This window comes from Macaca mulatta, chromosome 15 (assembly GCF_049350105.2).
Source record: "Macaca mulatta isolate MMU2019108-1 chromosome 15, T2T-MMU8v2.0, whole genome shotgun sequence".
NCBI classification, from domain to species: domain Eukaryota; kingdom Metazoa; phylum Chordata; class Mammalia; order Primates; family Cercopithecidae; genus Macaca; species Macaca mulatta.
Window position 1 is genome coordinate 64,639,703 of NC_133420.1, and position 16,211 is coordinate 64,655,913.

At 48.4% G+C, this 16,211-nt stretch overlaps 1 protein-coding gene across 22 annotated transcripts; it reads left to right on the forward strand.

Annotated features, from left to right (window-relative positions):
* Positions 1-3,538: 3,538 nt before the first annotated feature.
* On the forward strand, positions 3,539-15,147 carry FANCG (FA complementation group G). Of its 22 annotated transcripts, XM_077965058.1 has the most exons (17): positions 3,539-3,654; positions 6,071-6,222; positions 8,263-8,368; positions 8,610-9,497; positions 9,697-9,787; positions 10,240-10,371; positions 10,630-10,832; positions 11,571-11,706; positions 11,867-11,997; positions 12,098-12,244; positions 12,385-12,536; positions 12,937-13,003; positions 13,249-13,538; positions 13,678-13,724; positions 13,920-14,075; positions 14,483-14,606; positions 14,761-15,138. In XM_077965058.1, the coding sequence occupies exons 4-17, from the start codon at positions 9,414-9,416 to the stop codon at positions 14,867-14,869; spliced, it is 1,869 nt and encodes a 622-aa protein (XP_077821184.1). In that variant the 5' UTR covers positions 3,539-3,654; positions 6,071-6,222; positions 8,263-8,368; positions 8,610-9,413; the 3' UTR covers positions 14,870-15,138.
* Positions 15,148-16,211: the final 1,064 nt, after the last annotated feature.

Sequence of the window (16,211 nt, forward strand, 5' to 3'; positions counted from 1 at the left end):
GCCCCACTGTTCTATAGGGGTTGTGAGGAGGATCAGTCTCTCTTCCCACCAGGCACAGATGAGATCAGTCACCAGGTGCCTGGCTGTGCCTGAGAACCTTTAGGAAGTGGTTGGAGTTGTCTGAATTCACTGCCTCCACCTCTTCCCAAATCAATCCTATTATCCCACCACGATTTTCCTTTGCCATGCAACACATTTTGTTAAGTTCCTGTTCTTTGTCTGATAAAGAGAGAAGACTGAGAAGACAAGCCCAGGCATCATGCAGCACTGACTTTAACTGTCTGAGGTCCCAAATAGTGCTATGCCCCCACTCCACTGGGCCTTTTCACTATAGAGCACCCTTTGCCCTTCCCTTCTATGGAAGCCTCCCTTGTTTCCCAACCTGTGCCACTCTTTATCAGATCTACATGCCCATCTTATGTAGCATTCCACCTTGTCCCATTCATTATTCCTGACTTGAAGTCAAAATTGTGTGAATCCACTGGTTCTCTTCTCATGTATGTTTTGTGCCCTCTGTTCACCCCACCACTCCTTTCATGTTTGAAATGCTGGCATGAAATCCTCCTAGAGATGTCCATCAAAAGAGCTGGGTAGAGGCCCTGGAGAGAAGCGTCAGGACTGAGATTTGAGGTTTGACCATACCTAGAACAGGAGGAGCTGATACCACTGAAAAACAGAACAGATGTTAAAACCATGGGATAGCACCTACTTTTAATTGGTAGAAAGTAGAGAAGCTGAGTAGTAATGGTTGTGAAGTATAAATGTTCACTGCTGTGGTAGGTAGCTAAGGGAAGAATTGAAATTATTTTTAATGTTATTATAATTTTAAAGACATATTTTTGCTCTGTTGCCCAGGCTGGAGGGCGGTGGTGCAATCATAGCTCCCTGTAGTTTCAAACTCCTGGGCTCAAGTAATCCATCTTAGCCTCCTCAGTATCTGGGATCATGCCTGGCTAACTTTTTAATTTTTGTAGAGATGGTCTAGCTACATTGCCCAGGCTGTTCGTAAACTCCTGGCCTCAAGCGATCCTTCCACCTTGGCCTCTCAAAGCACTAGGATTGCAGGTGTGAGCCACAGCACCTGGCTAAGTTCAAATTATTAATGGCCAATGGTCCCTAGTGTTACAGATGCCAAATAGTAAGATGATGAAAAAAGTATGTTTCAGCGGGGCATGGTGCCTCATGCCTGTAATCCCAGCGCTTTGGGAAGCCAAGGTGGGTGGATCACCTGAGGTCAGGAGTTTGAGACCAGCCTGGCCAACATGGCGAAAACCCATCTCTACTAAAAATACAAAAATTAGCTGGTGTGGTGGCATGCACCTGTAATTCCAGCTACTTGGGAGGCTGAGGCAGGAGAATCGCTTGAACCTGGGAGGCAGAAGTTGCAGTGAGCCAAGATCACGCTACTGCACTCCAGCCTGGGTGACAGAGCCAGACTCCCTCTCAAAAAACAGAGAAAAAGGATAGCTTGTTGTTTACCGTGGTAGAAAGAGGTTTAATAATGCAAGGGGGTGAAGTTGGCCCCAGCTGGCCTGTAAGATGAATTAGAAAAACGCCTCTCCCCAAGTCTGGTGGACACAACTCCCAAGCATGGTTCGGTGAGCAAATAGTGTCTTTGCGAGAAAGGCGAAAACAAAACAAAACAAAACAAAAAAAGCCCCTTTCCTCCATCCCTAGTACCCATGGAAGGATTTTAGGCCCTAGTTCCTCCACTTCTTAGCCAGGTGCCCTGCACTTTTTGCAGTAGCACTAATTTGCTCATCTGCCAACCACTGTCTATTCTTTCTCCTGGTATATCTATAAGATAAAGACATTAGTACATTGATTTAAACTATTAAAAATTCTTTCTAGCCAGGCACTATGGCATGCCCCTATAGTCCCAGCTACTTGGGAGGCAGAGGCAGGAGGATCACTTGAGGATAGCAAGACTCCATCTCTACAAAAATAAAAAAAATAGCCAGGCATGGTCCCAGCTATGTAGGAGGCTGAGGTGGATCACTTGAGCCCAGGAGTTTGAGGCCGTAGTGCACAATGAATACACCTGTGAATAGCCACTGCACTCTAGCCTGAGAACATAGTGAGACCCTCTCTCTCTTAAAATGAAAAATTATTTCTTATCCTTGCCTTTTCCTTGAAATCAGAGTCTATTCCACACTAACTCAATGATTCTTTTTTTTTTCCTTTAATTTTTTGTAGAGATGACATCTTGCTGTCTTGCCTAGGCTGGTCTTGAACTGGCCTCAAGCCATCCTCCTGCCTCAACCTCCTAAAGTGTTGGGATTACAGGTGTGAGCCACTGCACCCAGCCCTGATTCTTTTTTTAAAAAACTTTATTGAAATACAATTTACCATAAAATTTACCCATGTAAGGTGTAAGATTTAATGGTTTTTGTGTATTTACAGAATTGTACAACCATCACCAGAATCAATTTTAGAACATTTTCATCAACCCCAAAAGAAAATCTACTCTTTAGGTATCACCCTCCAACCCTCCCTAACCCCTGGCTATACTAATCTGCTTTCTGTCTCTCTATATATTTGCCCATTTTGGATATTTCACAGAAATGGGATCATAATAATATGTGGTCTTTTGTGACTGGCATCTTCCAGTTAGCATAATGTTTTCCGGTTTCATCTATATAGCAGCACACAGCAGTACTTCATTCTTTTTCTTTTTTAAAATTGAAGTAAAATTCATATAAAATTAACCATTTTAAAGTGTATAATTTAGTGGCCATTAGTATATTCACAACGTTGTGCAATCATCATCACTATCAATTCCAGAATGTTTTCGTTACCCCAAAAAGAAACCCTATACCCTTAAGCAGTCATTCCTTCTCTTCTTCTTCTCCCCCTTAACTCCTGGTACCACTCATTTCTTTTCTGTCTGTATAGATTTGCCTGTTCTGGACATTTCATATAAATGGGCTCATACAGTAGTGCCTTTTTCTGTGTTATTTTCCTTTACTCAGCCTACTGTTTTCAGAGTTCATCCATGTTGTAGCATGTATTGGTACTTCATTCCTCTTTATGGCCAAATAATACTTCATTGCATGGATATACCACATTTTGTTTTCCGTTCATCCATTGAAAGCCATTTGGGTTTACACATTTTGGTTATTATGTAATGCTGCTATAAACATTTGTGTATAAGTTTTTGTTGAGACGTATGTTTTAATTTCTCTTGAGTGTATACCTAGCTGTACACTGAGCAACTGCTGGGTCATAAGGTAACTCTGTTTAATCTTTCAAGGAACTGCCAGCTGGTTTTCCAAAGTTGCTATATCGTTTTACAGTCCTACCAGAAGTATATATGGGTAACGATTTCTCCACATCCATGTCAACACTTGTTACTGTCTGTCTTTGATTCTAACCATCCTAGTGGGTGTGAAGTAATATCTCATTGTGGTTTTGGTGTGCATTTCCTTAATGATTAATGATGCTGAGCTGAGCATCTTTTCTTGTGCTTATTGGAAAAATGCCCATTCAGATTCTTTGACTATTTTTAATTGGATTATTATTATTATTCTTGGACCAGGGTCTTGCTGTCACCCAAGCTGTAGTGCAGTGGCATGATCATGGCTCACTGAAGCCAGAACCTCCTGGGTTCAAGCAATCCTCCTGTCTCAGCTTCCTGAGTAACTGGGACTACAGGTGTGTACCACCATGGCCGACTAATATTTTATGTTTTTGTAGAGACAGGGCCCCACTCTGTTGCCCAGGCTGGTCTTGAACTCTTGGGCTAAGGCAATCCTCCTGCTTCAGCCTCCCAAAGTGCTGGGATTACAGGTGTAAGCCAGTGTGCCTGGCCAGCATTTTTTTTTTTTTTTTTTTTTGAGAAGGAGTCTTGCTCTGTTGCCTAGGTTGGAGTGCAGTGGTGCGATCTCCGCTCACTGCAAGCTCTGCCTCCCTGGTTCACACCATTCTCCTGCCTCAGCCTCCCAAGTAGCTGGGACTACAGGCACCCACCACCATGCCCAGCTAATTTTTTGTATTTTTAGTAGAGACGGGGTTTCACCGTGTTAGCTAGGATGGTGTCGATCTCCTGACCTCGTGATCTGCCCACCTCGGCCTCCCAAAGTTCTGGGATTACAGGCGTGAGCCACTGCACCCAGCCCTGGCCAGCATTCTTTATACATGCTAGATACAGGTCCCTTAACAGATATATGATATGATATATGATTTACAAATATTTTCTCCATTCTGTGGGTTGTCTTTTCATTTTCTTGATAATATCCTTCAATGCACAAAAATTCTTTATTTATTTATTTTTTTTTTGTGATGGAGTCTCGCTCTGTCGCCCAGGCTGGAGTGCAGTGGCAATGTCTCGGCTCACTGCAACCTCCACCTCCCGGGTTCAAGTGATTCTCCTGCCTCAGCCTCCCAAGTAGCTGGGACTACAGGCGCACGCCACCATACCCAGCTAAATTTTGTATTTTTAGTAGAGACGGGATTTCACCATGTTGGCCAGGATGGTCTCAATCTCTTGACTTTATGATCCACCCACCTTGGCCTCCCAAAGTGCTGGGATTACAGGCGTGAGCCACTGTGCCCGGCCTACACAAAAATTCTTAATTTTGAGAAAGTCCAATTTATCCTTTTTTTTTCTTTCATTGCTTATGTTTTTGGTGTCATATGAAATAAGTTATTGCAAAATGCCACAACTTAATTTTAGAACATTTCTATCACCCCCCCAAAATTCCCTACATTGATTCTCTAATCCCACCCCAGACCAATGATCTGTTTTCGGTCTTTTATTTATTTATTTATTTATTTATTTAGAGATGGAGTTTCACTCTGTTGCCCAGGCTGGAGTGCAGTGGCATGATTTCTGCTCACTGCAGCCTCTGCCTCCTGGGTTCAAGTGGTTCTCCTGCCTCAGCCTCCCAAGTAGCTGGGACTATAGGCACATGCCACCACGTCTGGCTATTTTTTGTATTTTTAGTGGACATGGGGTTTCACAATGTTAGCCAGGCTGGTTTCCTGCCCTCAGGTGATCCGCCCGCCTCAGTCTCCCAAAGTGCTGGGATTATAGGCATGAGCCACTACGCCTGGCCTGTTTTCAGTCTTTTTTTTTTTTTTTTCCTTTTTTTTTTTGAGACAGAGTCTCTGTTGCCCAGGCTGGAGTGCAGTGGCGCGATCTCGGCTCACTGCAACCTCTGCCTCCCAGGTTCAAGGGATTCTCCTGCCTCGGCCTCCCGAGTAGCTGGGATTACAGGTGCACCATGCTCAGCTAATTTTTGTATTTTTAGTAGAGACGAGGTTTCACCATGTTGGTCAGGATGGTCTCAATGTCTTGACATCGTGATCCGCCCACCCTGGCCTCCCAAAAAGCTAGGATTACAGGCATAAGCCACAGCACCCGGCCTGTTTTCAGTCTTTATAAGTTTGTAATCCCAGCATTTTGGAAGGCTGAGGCCAGTGGATTGCCTGAGCTCAGGAGTTCAAGACCAGCCTGGGCAACGTGGTGAAACCCCGTATCTACTAAAACACAAAAAAATTAGCTGGGCGTGGTGGTGTGCGCCTGTGATCCCAGTTACTTGGGAGGCTGAGGCAGGAGAATTGCTTGAACCCAGGAGGCAGAGGTTTCAGTGAGCTGAGATCATGCCACTGCACTCCAGCCTGAGCAACAGAGTGAGACTCCGTCTAAAAAAAAAAAAAAAGTTTGTTGGTGCACTGTTTTGCCCCTTTTTATTGCTAAATCATTGGCTTTGACCAACTGATGGACATTTTGATTGTTTTCAGTTTTTAGCTATTATGAACATTTTTAGCTACCATGAATATTTGCAACAAATCTCAGTGTGGACGTATGTTTTCATTTCTCTTGGGAGTATTCTTTGGAGTGGAATTGCTGGGTCTTATGGTAAATTTATGATTGACTTTTTTTTTTTTTTTTTTTTTTGAGATGGAGTCTCGCTCTGTCACCCAGGCTGGAGGGCAGCGATGGGGTCTTGGCTCACTGCAAGCTCTGCTTCCCAGGTTCATGGCATTCTCCTGCCTCAGCCTCCCGAGTAGCTGGGACTACAGGTGCATGCCACCATGCCTGGCTATTTTTTTGTATTTTTAGTAGAGCCAGGGTTTCACCGTGTTAGCCAGGATGGTTTCGATAACCTAACCTCGTGATCCACCTGCCTTGGCCTCCCAAAGTGCTGGGATTACAGTCATGAGCCACCATGCCCAGCCTATGATTAACTTTTTAAGAAACTGCCAAACTTTTCCAAAGTGAGTGTACTATTTTATATTCCCACCAGCAGTGTATGAGTGTTCCTTATACACATCCTCACCAACACTTGGTGTAATCTGTTTTTATTGTAGTCATTTTATGTACGTATGTGTGTAGTGTTTTTATTTTTATTTTTATTTACTTATTTTTGAGACAGAGTCTCACTCTGTCACCCAGGCTGGAGTGTAGTGGCACGGTCTCAGCTCACTGCAACCTCTGTTTCCCAGATTCAAGTGATTCTCGTGCCTCAGCCTCCCGAGTAGCTGGGATTACAGGTGTCTGCCACCATGCCCAGCTAATTTTTTGCATTTTCAGTAGAGACAGGGTTTTGCCCTATTGGCTTGGCTGGTCTCAAACTCCTGGCCTCAAGTGATCCACCTGCCTCAGCCTCCCAAAGTGCTGGAATTAAAGGTGTAAGCCACCACGCCCAGCTGTGTATAGCGGTTTTTTGTTTTTTGAGATGAAGTCTCGCAGTGTCGCCCAGGCTAGAGTACAGTGGCGTGATCTCAGCTTACTGCAACCTCCACCTTCCGGGTTCAAGCCATTCTCTCGCCTCAGCTTCCCAAGTAGCTGGGATTACAGGCATGCGCCACCATGCCGGGCTAATTTTTGTATTTTTAGTAGAGATGGGGTTTCACCATGTTGGCCATGCTGGCCTCCAACTCCTGACCTCAAGTGATCCACCCACCTCGGCCTCCCAAAGGGCTGGGATTACAGGTGTAACATGGCCCGGCCCTGGCCATGTTTTTAACTGCCTTTCTCTAATAGCTAATAATGCTGAGCATCTTTTTATGTGTTTCTTAGCCATTAGTGTATCTTTTTTGGTAAAATGTCTGGGTTTTTTTTTTGGTCCATCTTAAAATTGTTTTTAGTTTTGTTTTGAGAGAGGTTCTCACTTTGTTGCCCAGGCTAGAGTGCAGTAGCACAATCATGGCTCACTGCAGCTTCGACCTCCCTGGGCTCAGGTGATCCTCCCACCTCAGTCTCCTGAGTAGATGGGACTATAGGCATGTGTCACCATGCCCAGCTAATTTTTGTATTTTTTTGTAGAGGTGGGGTTTTGCTATGTTGCCCAGGCTGGTCTTGAACTTCTGAGGCTCAGATGATCCACGTCAGCCTCCCAAAGTGCTGGGATAACAGGCGTGAACCACCACACCCAGCTAAAATTGTTTTAAAAATCTTTTTCTTGAGTTTTGAGAGTTTTTATGTGTTAGGGATACCAGTCCCTTATGAGGTATATAATTAGCAAGTAGTTTCTCCCAGTCTGTGACTGTGACCTTTCTTTTTTTGAGGCAGGGTCTCACTCTGTTACTTAGGCTGGAGTGCAGTGGTGTGATCATGGTTCACTGCAACCTGGAACTCCTAGGCTCAAGGGCTTCTCCCACCTCAGCCTCCCAAGTAGCTGGGTCTACAGGTGTGTTATTGTGCCAGGGTTAATGTTTTGCATTTTTTGTAGAGATAATGTCTCTACAAAAGACACCATCTTTGTTGCTGAATTCCTGGCTTCAAGGAATCCTCCAGCCTCAGCCTCCCAAAGTGCTGAGATTACAGCATGAGCCACATCCAGCCTATGACTTTTCTTTTCTTTTCTTTTTTTTTTTTTTTTGAGACGGAGTCTCACTCTGTCGCCCAGGCTGGAGTGCAGTGGCGCGATCTCCACTCACTGCAAGCCCTGCCTCCCAGGTTCACGCCATTCTCCTGCCTCAGCCTCCCGAGTAGCCAGGACTACAGGCGCCCGCCACCGCATCTGGCTAATTTTTGTATTTTTAGTAGAGACGGGGTTTCACCGTGTTAGCCAGGATGGTCTCGATCTCCTGACCTCGTGATCCGCCCGTCTCGGCCTCCCAAAGTGCTGGGATTACAGGCGTGAGCCACCGCGCCCCGCCAACTTTTCTTAATGATACCTTTGTAGTAAAAGAGTTTTTAATTTTAATAAAGTTAACTTTTTTGTTTCATTGTTCAAGCTTCTAGTGCTGTGTCTTAAGAACTCGTTGCCATAAAGCTGTTCTCTTACCTTTTTTTTTTTTTTTTTTTTTGAGATGGAGTCTCACTGTGTCACCCATGTTGGAGTGCAATGGCACGATCTCGGCTGACTGCAACCTCTACCACCTTGGTTCAAACGATTCTTCCGCCTCAGCCTCCTAGGTAGCTGGGATTACAGGCGCACGAACCACGCCCGGCTAATTTTTGTATTTTTGTGAAGACGGTTTCACCATGTTGGCTTGGCTGGTTTACGTTTTCTTTTAGAAGTTTTATATTTTTGGCTCTTATATTTAGTTTGTGATCCATTGAGTTGATGTTATGTATGTATGTATGGTAGCGTTCTTTCCTGTCTTCTTTCTTTTTGCATATGAATATTCAATTCTAGCTCCATTTAATTTGAAAGGATTGGGCAGGTACCTTTGAGCAGTGCAAGTACAGAGCGGCACTTCCAGCAGTCAGACTACACGCGGTAGAGAGCCGACCGTGGTGAGCATGTTGGTGCTCGACAGTGAGCAGAGAAACGATGGACGATTACGGAGCGCGCTCGTCTCCAGTCACCGTTTTCTGGAAACACCGTCCGCCAGGGCTGGGCTGTTCCACGCTGGGGGCGGCGGTGGGGGGTTGTTCCACGCCGGGGCGGGGCTCTTCCACGCCGGGGCGGTACTACGACTCCCAGCATGCACCTCGCGGCCGGCCCTCAGTGGAAGCGGGAACCCAGGCGGACCTGGGAGTGTGGCAGCGAGGAAGGGGCAAGCCACGGACTGTGGAGCCGAGACTCGCTCCCGCCACCCTTTCTCGAGGCTGTGGCCTCCGCGAGGGCCGAGCGGGCCGCACCGCCGGCCGTGCGACTGCCCCAGACACGGCCCCCGCTTCTAGCCCGCCTAAGCCTACCTGTCGGGGGTTGCTGACTCGTTTCCTCCCCAAGTTTCCCGCGGGAACTAACGCTTGAAGAGGACCAACCGCAGCCCAGAGCTTCGCAGACCCTGCCAACCACAGGCGAGGTTGAGAGCCGGGCGGGCCGCGCTGAGAGAGCGTCCCATCTGTCCTGGAAAGCCTGGGCGGGTGAATTGGGACCCCGAGGGAAGCAGAGGAGTTCGGCGGGGTGCGGAAGTGCCCAGGCCCCTCCCCGCTGGGGTTGAGAGCTTGGGCGTGCCAGCTTCACCCTTCCCAAGTTCGCTTCAGGTGTCTGGGCCCAGCCTCGGCCACCATGTCCCGCCAGACCACCTCTGTGGGCTCCAGCTGCCTGGACCTGTGGAGGGAAAAGAATGACCGGCTCGTTCGACAGGCCAAGGTAACACGGTTGGTGGCACCCTCGGTTTGCAGCCCCAAGATCCCTGAAAGCGGGTTTGCAGTGGATTTACCCCAACCGATGGGGAGGGGCTGAGCTTGACCAAAGAGCCAGAAATGACTGGAGAATGCATCCCTTGCCACTGCTGCAAGGGGAGAAAAAAGGATTGATCCTCAATGACAACCCCTCCCTCATGTGGCAGGTGGCTCAGAACTCCGGTCTGACTCTGAGGCGACAGCAGTTGGCTCAGGATGCACTGGAAGGGCTCAGAGGGCTCCTTCATAGTCTGCAAGGTAAGCAGGTCCTCCCCTTACCTGCTTACCTTGCAGACTATGGAGGTCAGGTAAGCAGGTAAGGGGAGTTCCCCTCCTCCATAGCCAGAGACTCATCTGCTCCTGCATTTCTGGCATCGACAAAATTACTTAGGGGGCAGGGAGTCCTGTTTAAGGCACAGAGGGGGCTGGAGTGAATCATCTTTGTACAGGCAAATCCCTCTCTTCCTTACGCACAGAGTGGCATTTGAAAAATGATTTCCAGGATGGTCTGATCTGGATAACTTTTTTGCACTTTCCAGACTCTCTGTCCAAAGGTTGGGTTCTTTTTTTTAATCCTTAGCTAATCGGCTGGAGGGTGGGTTCTTTATTTTGGCCATTTTTGGTTGGAGGGGGGTGATCTCTGGGTTGGTATCTTATTTGGAGGATCTTCCATGGGGGAGCAGTCTGTAAGACCAACTTTGTTGCTCCAGGGCTCCCTGCCGCAGTTCCTGTTCTTCCCTTGGAGCTGACTGTCATCTGCAACTTCATTATCCTGAGGGCAAGCTTGGCCCAGGGTTTCACAGAGGATCAGGCCCAGGATATCCAGCGGGGCCTAGAGAGAGGTGAGGGCCAGAGATTGTTCCCAATTCCCCTGCCAGCTTCAGTCTGGGTTTAAGTTATTGCAGGGGGATGGGAGGATCAACAACATCTGTCACCTCCATGGAGAGAGGTGCCCTTCTCTGTGCTCCTCAGACCAGGTTGAGGTATTATTGTGACCTTTGGGGTCCTGCAGGAGAGGAAAGCCAGAGTGTGTGGGGAGACGGAGGATGAGGTCCTACCTCAGCTGTGTGTGTGTCTGTGTGTGTGTGTATACTCTACAGTGCTGGAGACACAGGAGCAGCGGGGGCCCAGGTTGGAACAGGGGCTCAGGGAGCTGTGGGACTCTGCCCTTCGTGCTTCCTGCCTTCTGCCAGAGCTGCTGTCTGCCCTGCACCGCCTGGCTGGCCTGCAGGCTGCCCTCTGGTTGAGCGCTGACCGTCTTGGGGACTTGGCCTTGTTGCTAGAGACCCTGAATGACAGCCAGGTAATAGGGAAAGTGACCTGAAGCTGAGGGTCTCCTCCTTCCTTCCTCCTCCTTTCTCTCCAGCTGCAGTAGCATCATCATGTACCGGACAGGCGGCTGGGTTGGTGGTCAGAAAATCTGGATTATCTCTGGGACTCTTGGGTGACCTTGCCCTGGTTGGTCTCTCATTGTGGGGATTCTCTTAGGAGTGTTTTTTAAAAATGGGTCAGGCATGGTGGCTCATACCTGTAATCTCAACACTTCAGGAGGCTGAGGTAGGAGGATCACTTGAACCCAAGAGGTGGAGGCAACAGTGAACTGTGAGCTATGATCACGCCACGGCACTCCAGCCCTCTAGCCTGGGTGACAGAGGGAGACCCTGTCTCAAAAAAAATAAAATTTTTTGGGGGGGGATAGGGATAGGGCTCTAGTGATCTTGCTGAAGTCACCTCTCAGCCTTAGTCTCCTTACTGGTAACTCAAATATGGTCCTTGCCCTGAGTGAGGAGCCATGCTAGAACAGATCATCACTGCCCCAAGTTTTTCTTTCTTTTTTAAATCCTTGCCTCATAGCTGTCTATCTCTTAGAATTGGGGGAAACCACAGGCATTATGCATACCTTCTTGCTTTGTAAGGGGAGCTGAGGCCTGTGTCCTCAAGGATCAAGAGGACCCTTGAGCTCAAGGTCTAGCCATGATGGGGATAGGAGAAGACAGGGAGGTTGTAGGCTTGGAACTTCTGGTTGTCCTTCTTTCCCCAGAGTGGAGCCTTTGAGGATCTGCTGTTACTTCTGAAAACTTGGAGTCCTCCAGCTGAGGAATTAGATGCTCCGTTGACCCTGCAGGATGCCCAGGGATTGAAGGATGTCCTCCTGACAGCATTTGCCTACCGCCGAGGTCAGCTAGCAACCTGACTCATCTCTTCCTCTCTTAAGTGGTCCTCCAGACTCATGCCCTCTCTCGTATCATTCAGTTCCATGGGCTTCTTAGACCCTTGTCCCCCATCATGACCCCTGCTCTATAGGCCTCTCCAAGCTCACACCCTGATTGTCCTCAGGTCTCCAGGAGTTGATCACAGGGAACCCAGAGAAGGCACTAAGCAGCCTTCATGAAGTGGCCTCAGGCCTGTGTCCACGGCCTGTGTTGGTCCAGGTGTACACAGCACTGGGGTCCTGTCACCGTAAGATGGTAAAGACAGTCCTAGGGTGGATTGGGGAAACCACAAGCATTATATATAGCTTTTTGCTTTGTAAGGGTAGCTGAGGCCTGTGTCCTCCTATCCCTCTAGGGAAATCCACAGAGAGCACTGTTGTACTTGGTTGCAGCCCTGAAAGAGGGATCAGCCTGGGGTCCTCCGCTTCTGGAGGCCTCTAGACTCTATCAGCAACTGGGGGACACAACAGCAGAGCTGGAAAGTCTGGAGCTGCTAGTTGAGGTAGGGAATTGCCAGATGAAGATATAGGGTGGAGAATTCCTGAGGTGCTTGTGTTGGGGTAACTTGATTAGTCAAGATCCAAGTATAAGGAAGTATGGTTCCCAAAGATTATAGATACAATTTTTTTCTTTCTCTTTTAGGCCTTAAATGTCCCTTACAGTTCCAAAGCCCCACCGTTTCTCATTGAGGTAGAATTACTACTGCCACCACCTGACCTAGCCTCACCCCTTCATTGTGGCACTCAGAGCCAGGCCAAGCACGTACTAGCAAGCAGGTGCCTACAGACGGGGAGGTGAGGTTCCCCTTGCTCACCTGAGCTTCTCTTCCCACTTCTGATGCCTCCCCTGGGGTGTGACTCTGCTTTTGTTCTTGTGACTTGGGGGATGAATGAGGCAGTGGGAGGACATAGGTCACCACTACTCAGCCTCCTACCTTGCTTCTAGACCTGAACTGAGGACTCTTCACTAAGACATTAACCCCCACTATCTTTGACACTCTGAAGTCTCTTCCCCAGTCAATTCTGTAACAGGTAGATCTATACTGAGCCAGAATTGGAGCCCTAAGACCTTCCCTTCCCCTCTCCTCCTCAGGGCCCATGAGCATCCCTCTGTTAGCTAAGAGAGAACATTCTCAGGACCCTTGCAGGGCCCTGCTAGGGCCTAGGATGAGGCTTATGGGCTCTTACTCCTTAGGGCAGAAGACGCTGCAGAGCATTACTTGGACCTGCTGGCCCTGTTGCTGGATAGCTCGGAGCCAAGGGTGAGTGTGTCTTCAAGCTTCTCTGCAGTGGGGTAGAAGGGTTGGTGTCCCCTTTGGAATAGAGGGGGATTTTGTTTTTCCCTCTTTTTTTTTTTTTTTTTTTTTTTTTGCAATTTTTTGTTTTTCCCTCTTTTCTGTCTGTCCAGTCTGGGGGCCCAGGACTCTGCATAGTACCAGAGCCTGGTGAAGAGGTTGGGGATGGTGGCTTATGCCTTTGAAGACACTGCCTCTTCTTCCCACTCCAGTTCTCCCCGCCCCCCTCCCCTCCAGGGCCCTGTATGCCTGAGGTGTTTTTGGAAGCAGCGGTAGCACTGATCCAGGCAGGCAGAGCCCAAGATGCCTTGACTCTATGTGAGGAGTTGCTCAGCCGCACATCGTCTCTGCTACCCAAGATGTCCCGGCTGTGGGAAAATGCCAGAAAAGGAACCAAGGAACTGCCATACTGCCCACTCTGGGTCTCTGCCACCCACCTGCTTCAGGGCCAGGCCTGGGTACAACTGGGTGCCCAAAAAGTGGCAATTAGTGAATTTAGCAGGTGAGCCTGGGGTCCTAGAAGGGATGTGGAGGGATGATTTTCTGATTGGGACCTGAGTTGGTGAGCTCCATGTTCACCTACTCACCCTAGAGTTTCTGAAATTGATTCCTCTTCACCCCTGTTCCGTGTCCTACTTCAGGTGTCTTGAGCTGCTCTTCCGGACCACACCTGAGGAAAAAGAACAAGGTGATCTAGACTTTCAGTTTTCCTCTTACCTCCTGGAAGTGGTAGTGGTGGAAGTGGGTTCGCTTTAAGGTGTCCCAGCCCACCAGGAGACTTAAGAGAAAGGGACTGTGGACACAAGAAGAAATAGAGGAGGATTTAGGGTTTATGGTGACTGAGGCTGGGAAGACACTTCTTGATTTTGGGAGTGGTCCCCAGGGGCAGCTTCCAACGGTGAGCAGGGATGTAAGTCAGATGTGGCACTGCAGCAGCTTCGGGCAGCCGCCCTAATTAGTCGTGGACTGGAATGGGTAGCCAGCGGCCAGGATACCAAAGCCTTACAGGACTTCCTCCTCGGTGTGCAGATGTGCCCAGGTACGTATACTTGCATGACATCAGCTATGCGTAGATGTGCAAGGACAGAGAAGCCCATGGGAAATACTTGGGCATAAGTGTACGAGTGATGTTCTCAGACAGGAGGGGTGATTTGATATATCCAGGTGTTCAAACATACACTGTATATGCAGGGCTCCCAAGAGTTCCCTGGTTTCCCCAATATCCTCAGACACAAAGACCATGACTCTGCTGGGGTGGGTTGCACAGAAGTAGGGGGCAGATGATGGACACTGGGATGGGAATGGTTGTGAATGATCTGCCCCTGCTTCTATATGTGAGTGTAGGCAAGATACTTCCTCTCTCTAGGCCTCAGTTTCCCTTTTTATAAAACAATGCCTAAGATTATGTTAAGTTCTAAGATTCTGTACTGTGGGCTGGGGCTACAGGTAATCGAGACACTTACTTTCACCTGCTTCAGACTCTGAAGAGGCTAGATCGGAGGGATGAGGCCACTGCACTCTGGTGGAGGCTGGAGGCCCAAACTAAGGGGCCACAGGAAGATGCTACGTGGTGAGGCTCAGGCCTGCTGGCTTGGGGCTGAGGGGCAGTTGGTGTCCTAGAGTCCTTGGACCTATTGTGGGTGGTGAACACTGAAAGAGGGGGCATGGCTGCCCAGCTTTCTGCCAATGTTTCACCCTTAGGCATCATCCTTCTTGCTCTCCAGGTCTCTCCCCCTGTACCTAGAAAGCTATTTGAGCTGGATCCGCCCCTCTGATCGTGATGCTTTCCTTGAAGAGTTTCGGACATCTCTGCCAAAGTCTTGTGACCTGTAGCTGCCACGTTTCCAAGAGCTTGAGCTGGGGCCCCATTGGGCTGTCTCTCTGTGGGGAGGGCTTTCTGCTTCACCATCGTTAGGAATGTGACCATTCCTATATAATTCCTGAACTGGTGAGGTTGGTGGTAGGCCTGTGAAATTTGCCCTAATTACTACCATTCTGGTTTTGGAGGAAACAATCTCTGCCACCACCAAGTCATTGGCTTCGCTCGAGGCACCTTTCTTCCTGTTTCCCCTTTTCTTTTGTCGAGTAAAATTTCATATTTATCTCTTGTCTGCCTACTACATATACTTGGGTGGGAAGGCTCATGACCGTCTAGGTCAGTGCTAGTTGTCTATGATGCCCTTTCCTGACATCGTCTACCTTACAAACTTGAAGCCTGGGTATGAGGAAAGGGCTACAATAATCCTTACTTAGGAGGCAGTGGCTTTAGTCCTTCACATTGCCTAAATGCAGAGCCCCAAAGCCCAGGACAGTGACAATGAGTTGGGTCTGAAGGGTGGTCTAGATAGGCTTCTCAGTACAAGAGCAGGTAGCTGATAGTTAGAGACAGGCAGATTTCTCTCAGAGTGACTCTCATTCCCTTCCTAATTCCAAATTCTAGAAATTGGACTCACCTCAGTCAAATGTGTCTCTGTGGCTAGAAGGTGAAAGGTGAATTGAGTTGGCATACCACCAACAGCTGCCTGTTGACTGCAAACAGGGACCCCTGTTATTTGGGGCTTAAGGATTTTCAAGTCCCAACATACGCAGTTTTCTTGCTAATTTGGGTTCTACTGAATTGGCTGTGTGTTCTGTGGTTGTCCTTTGACTTCTCTGGATTTGAGTGCCTTATTATAATGTATTAACATTAACGACGGGAGGAAGAAAGGCACAAGCGCTGAGAAACTGCAAAGGTATGGGATTGGGGTTACCAGAGGGTGCAATGACAATGGGGTAGGAGTGGGGTGCTAGTCAGAAAGTTCAGAGTAGGGGTGGTTGGAGGCAGCGTTGGAAAGGAGCAAGAAGGGTCAGGGTGGTGATGGCATCTTAGAGGATCCCCAGGTTTTGGGAAAAGATGGATGTATAGGTTACCACAACTGGACTAGACTAATACAAGGGTTCAGTCTATTGTGCCACGTTCTTCTAGGAGGATAAACTCCGGAGCCAATGAACTGGAGCCAAGTGGGAGAGTCCGCCTCTAAGGGATTAAAGGGTCTCCTTTCACAAGTCGATCTCGCCCTATTCCTTTCGTTGATTGGCTGAGAATTCCAATCCGTCGAGGAAGCGTAGCGTTGCAGCCAATTGACGTGGCGTTACTAGGCGTGTCGCATCACTGAGGCGGGAGCCAGGCCGCAAG

Coding starts and splice junctions, on each gene's coding strand:
- FANCG (XM_028834244.2), top strand. CDS start 9,414: ATGTCCCGCCAGACCACCTCTGTGGGCTCCAGCTGCCTGGACCTGTGG. Junction 9,498..9,696: donor GGCTCGTTCGACAGGCCAAG/GTAACACGGTTG, acceptor CTCATGTGGCAG/GTGGCTCAGAACTCCGGTCT. Junction 11,998..12,097: donor GGTCCTGTCACCGTAAGATG/GTAAAGACAGTC, acceptor CTATCCCTCTAG/GGAAATCCACAGAGAGCACT.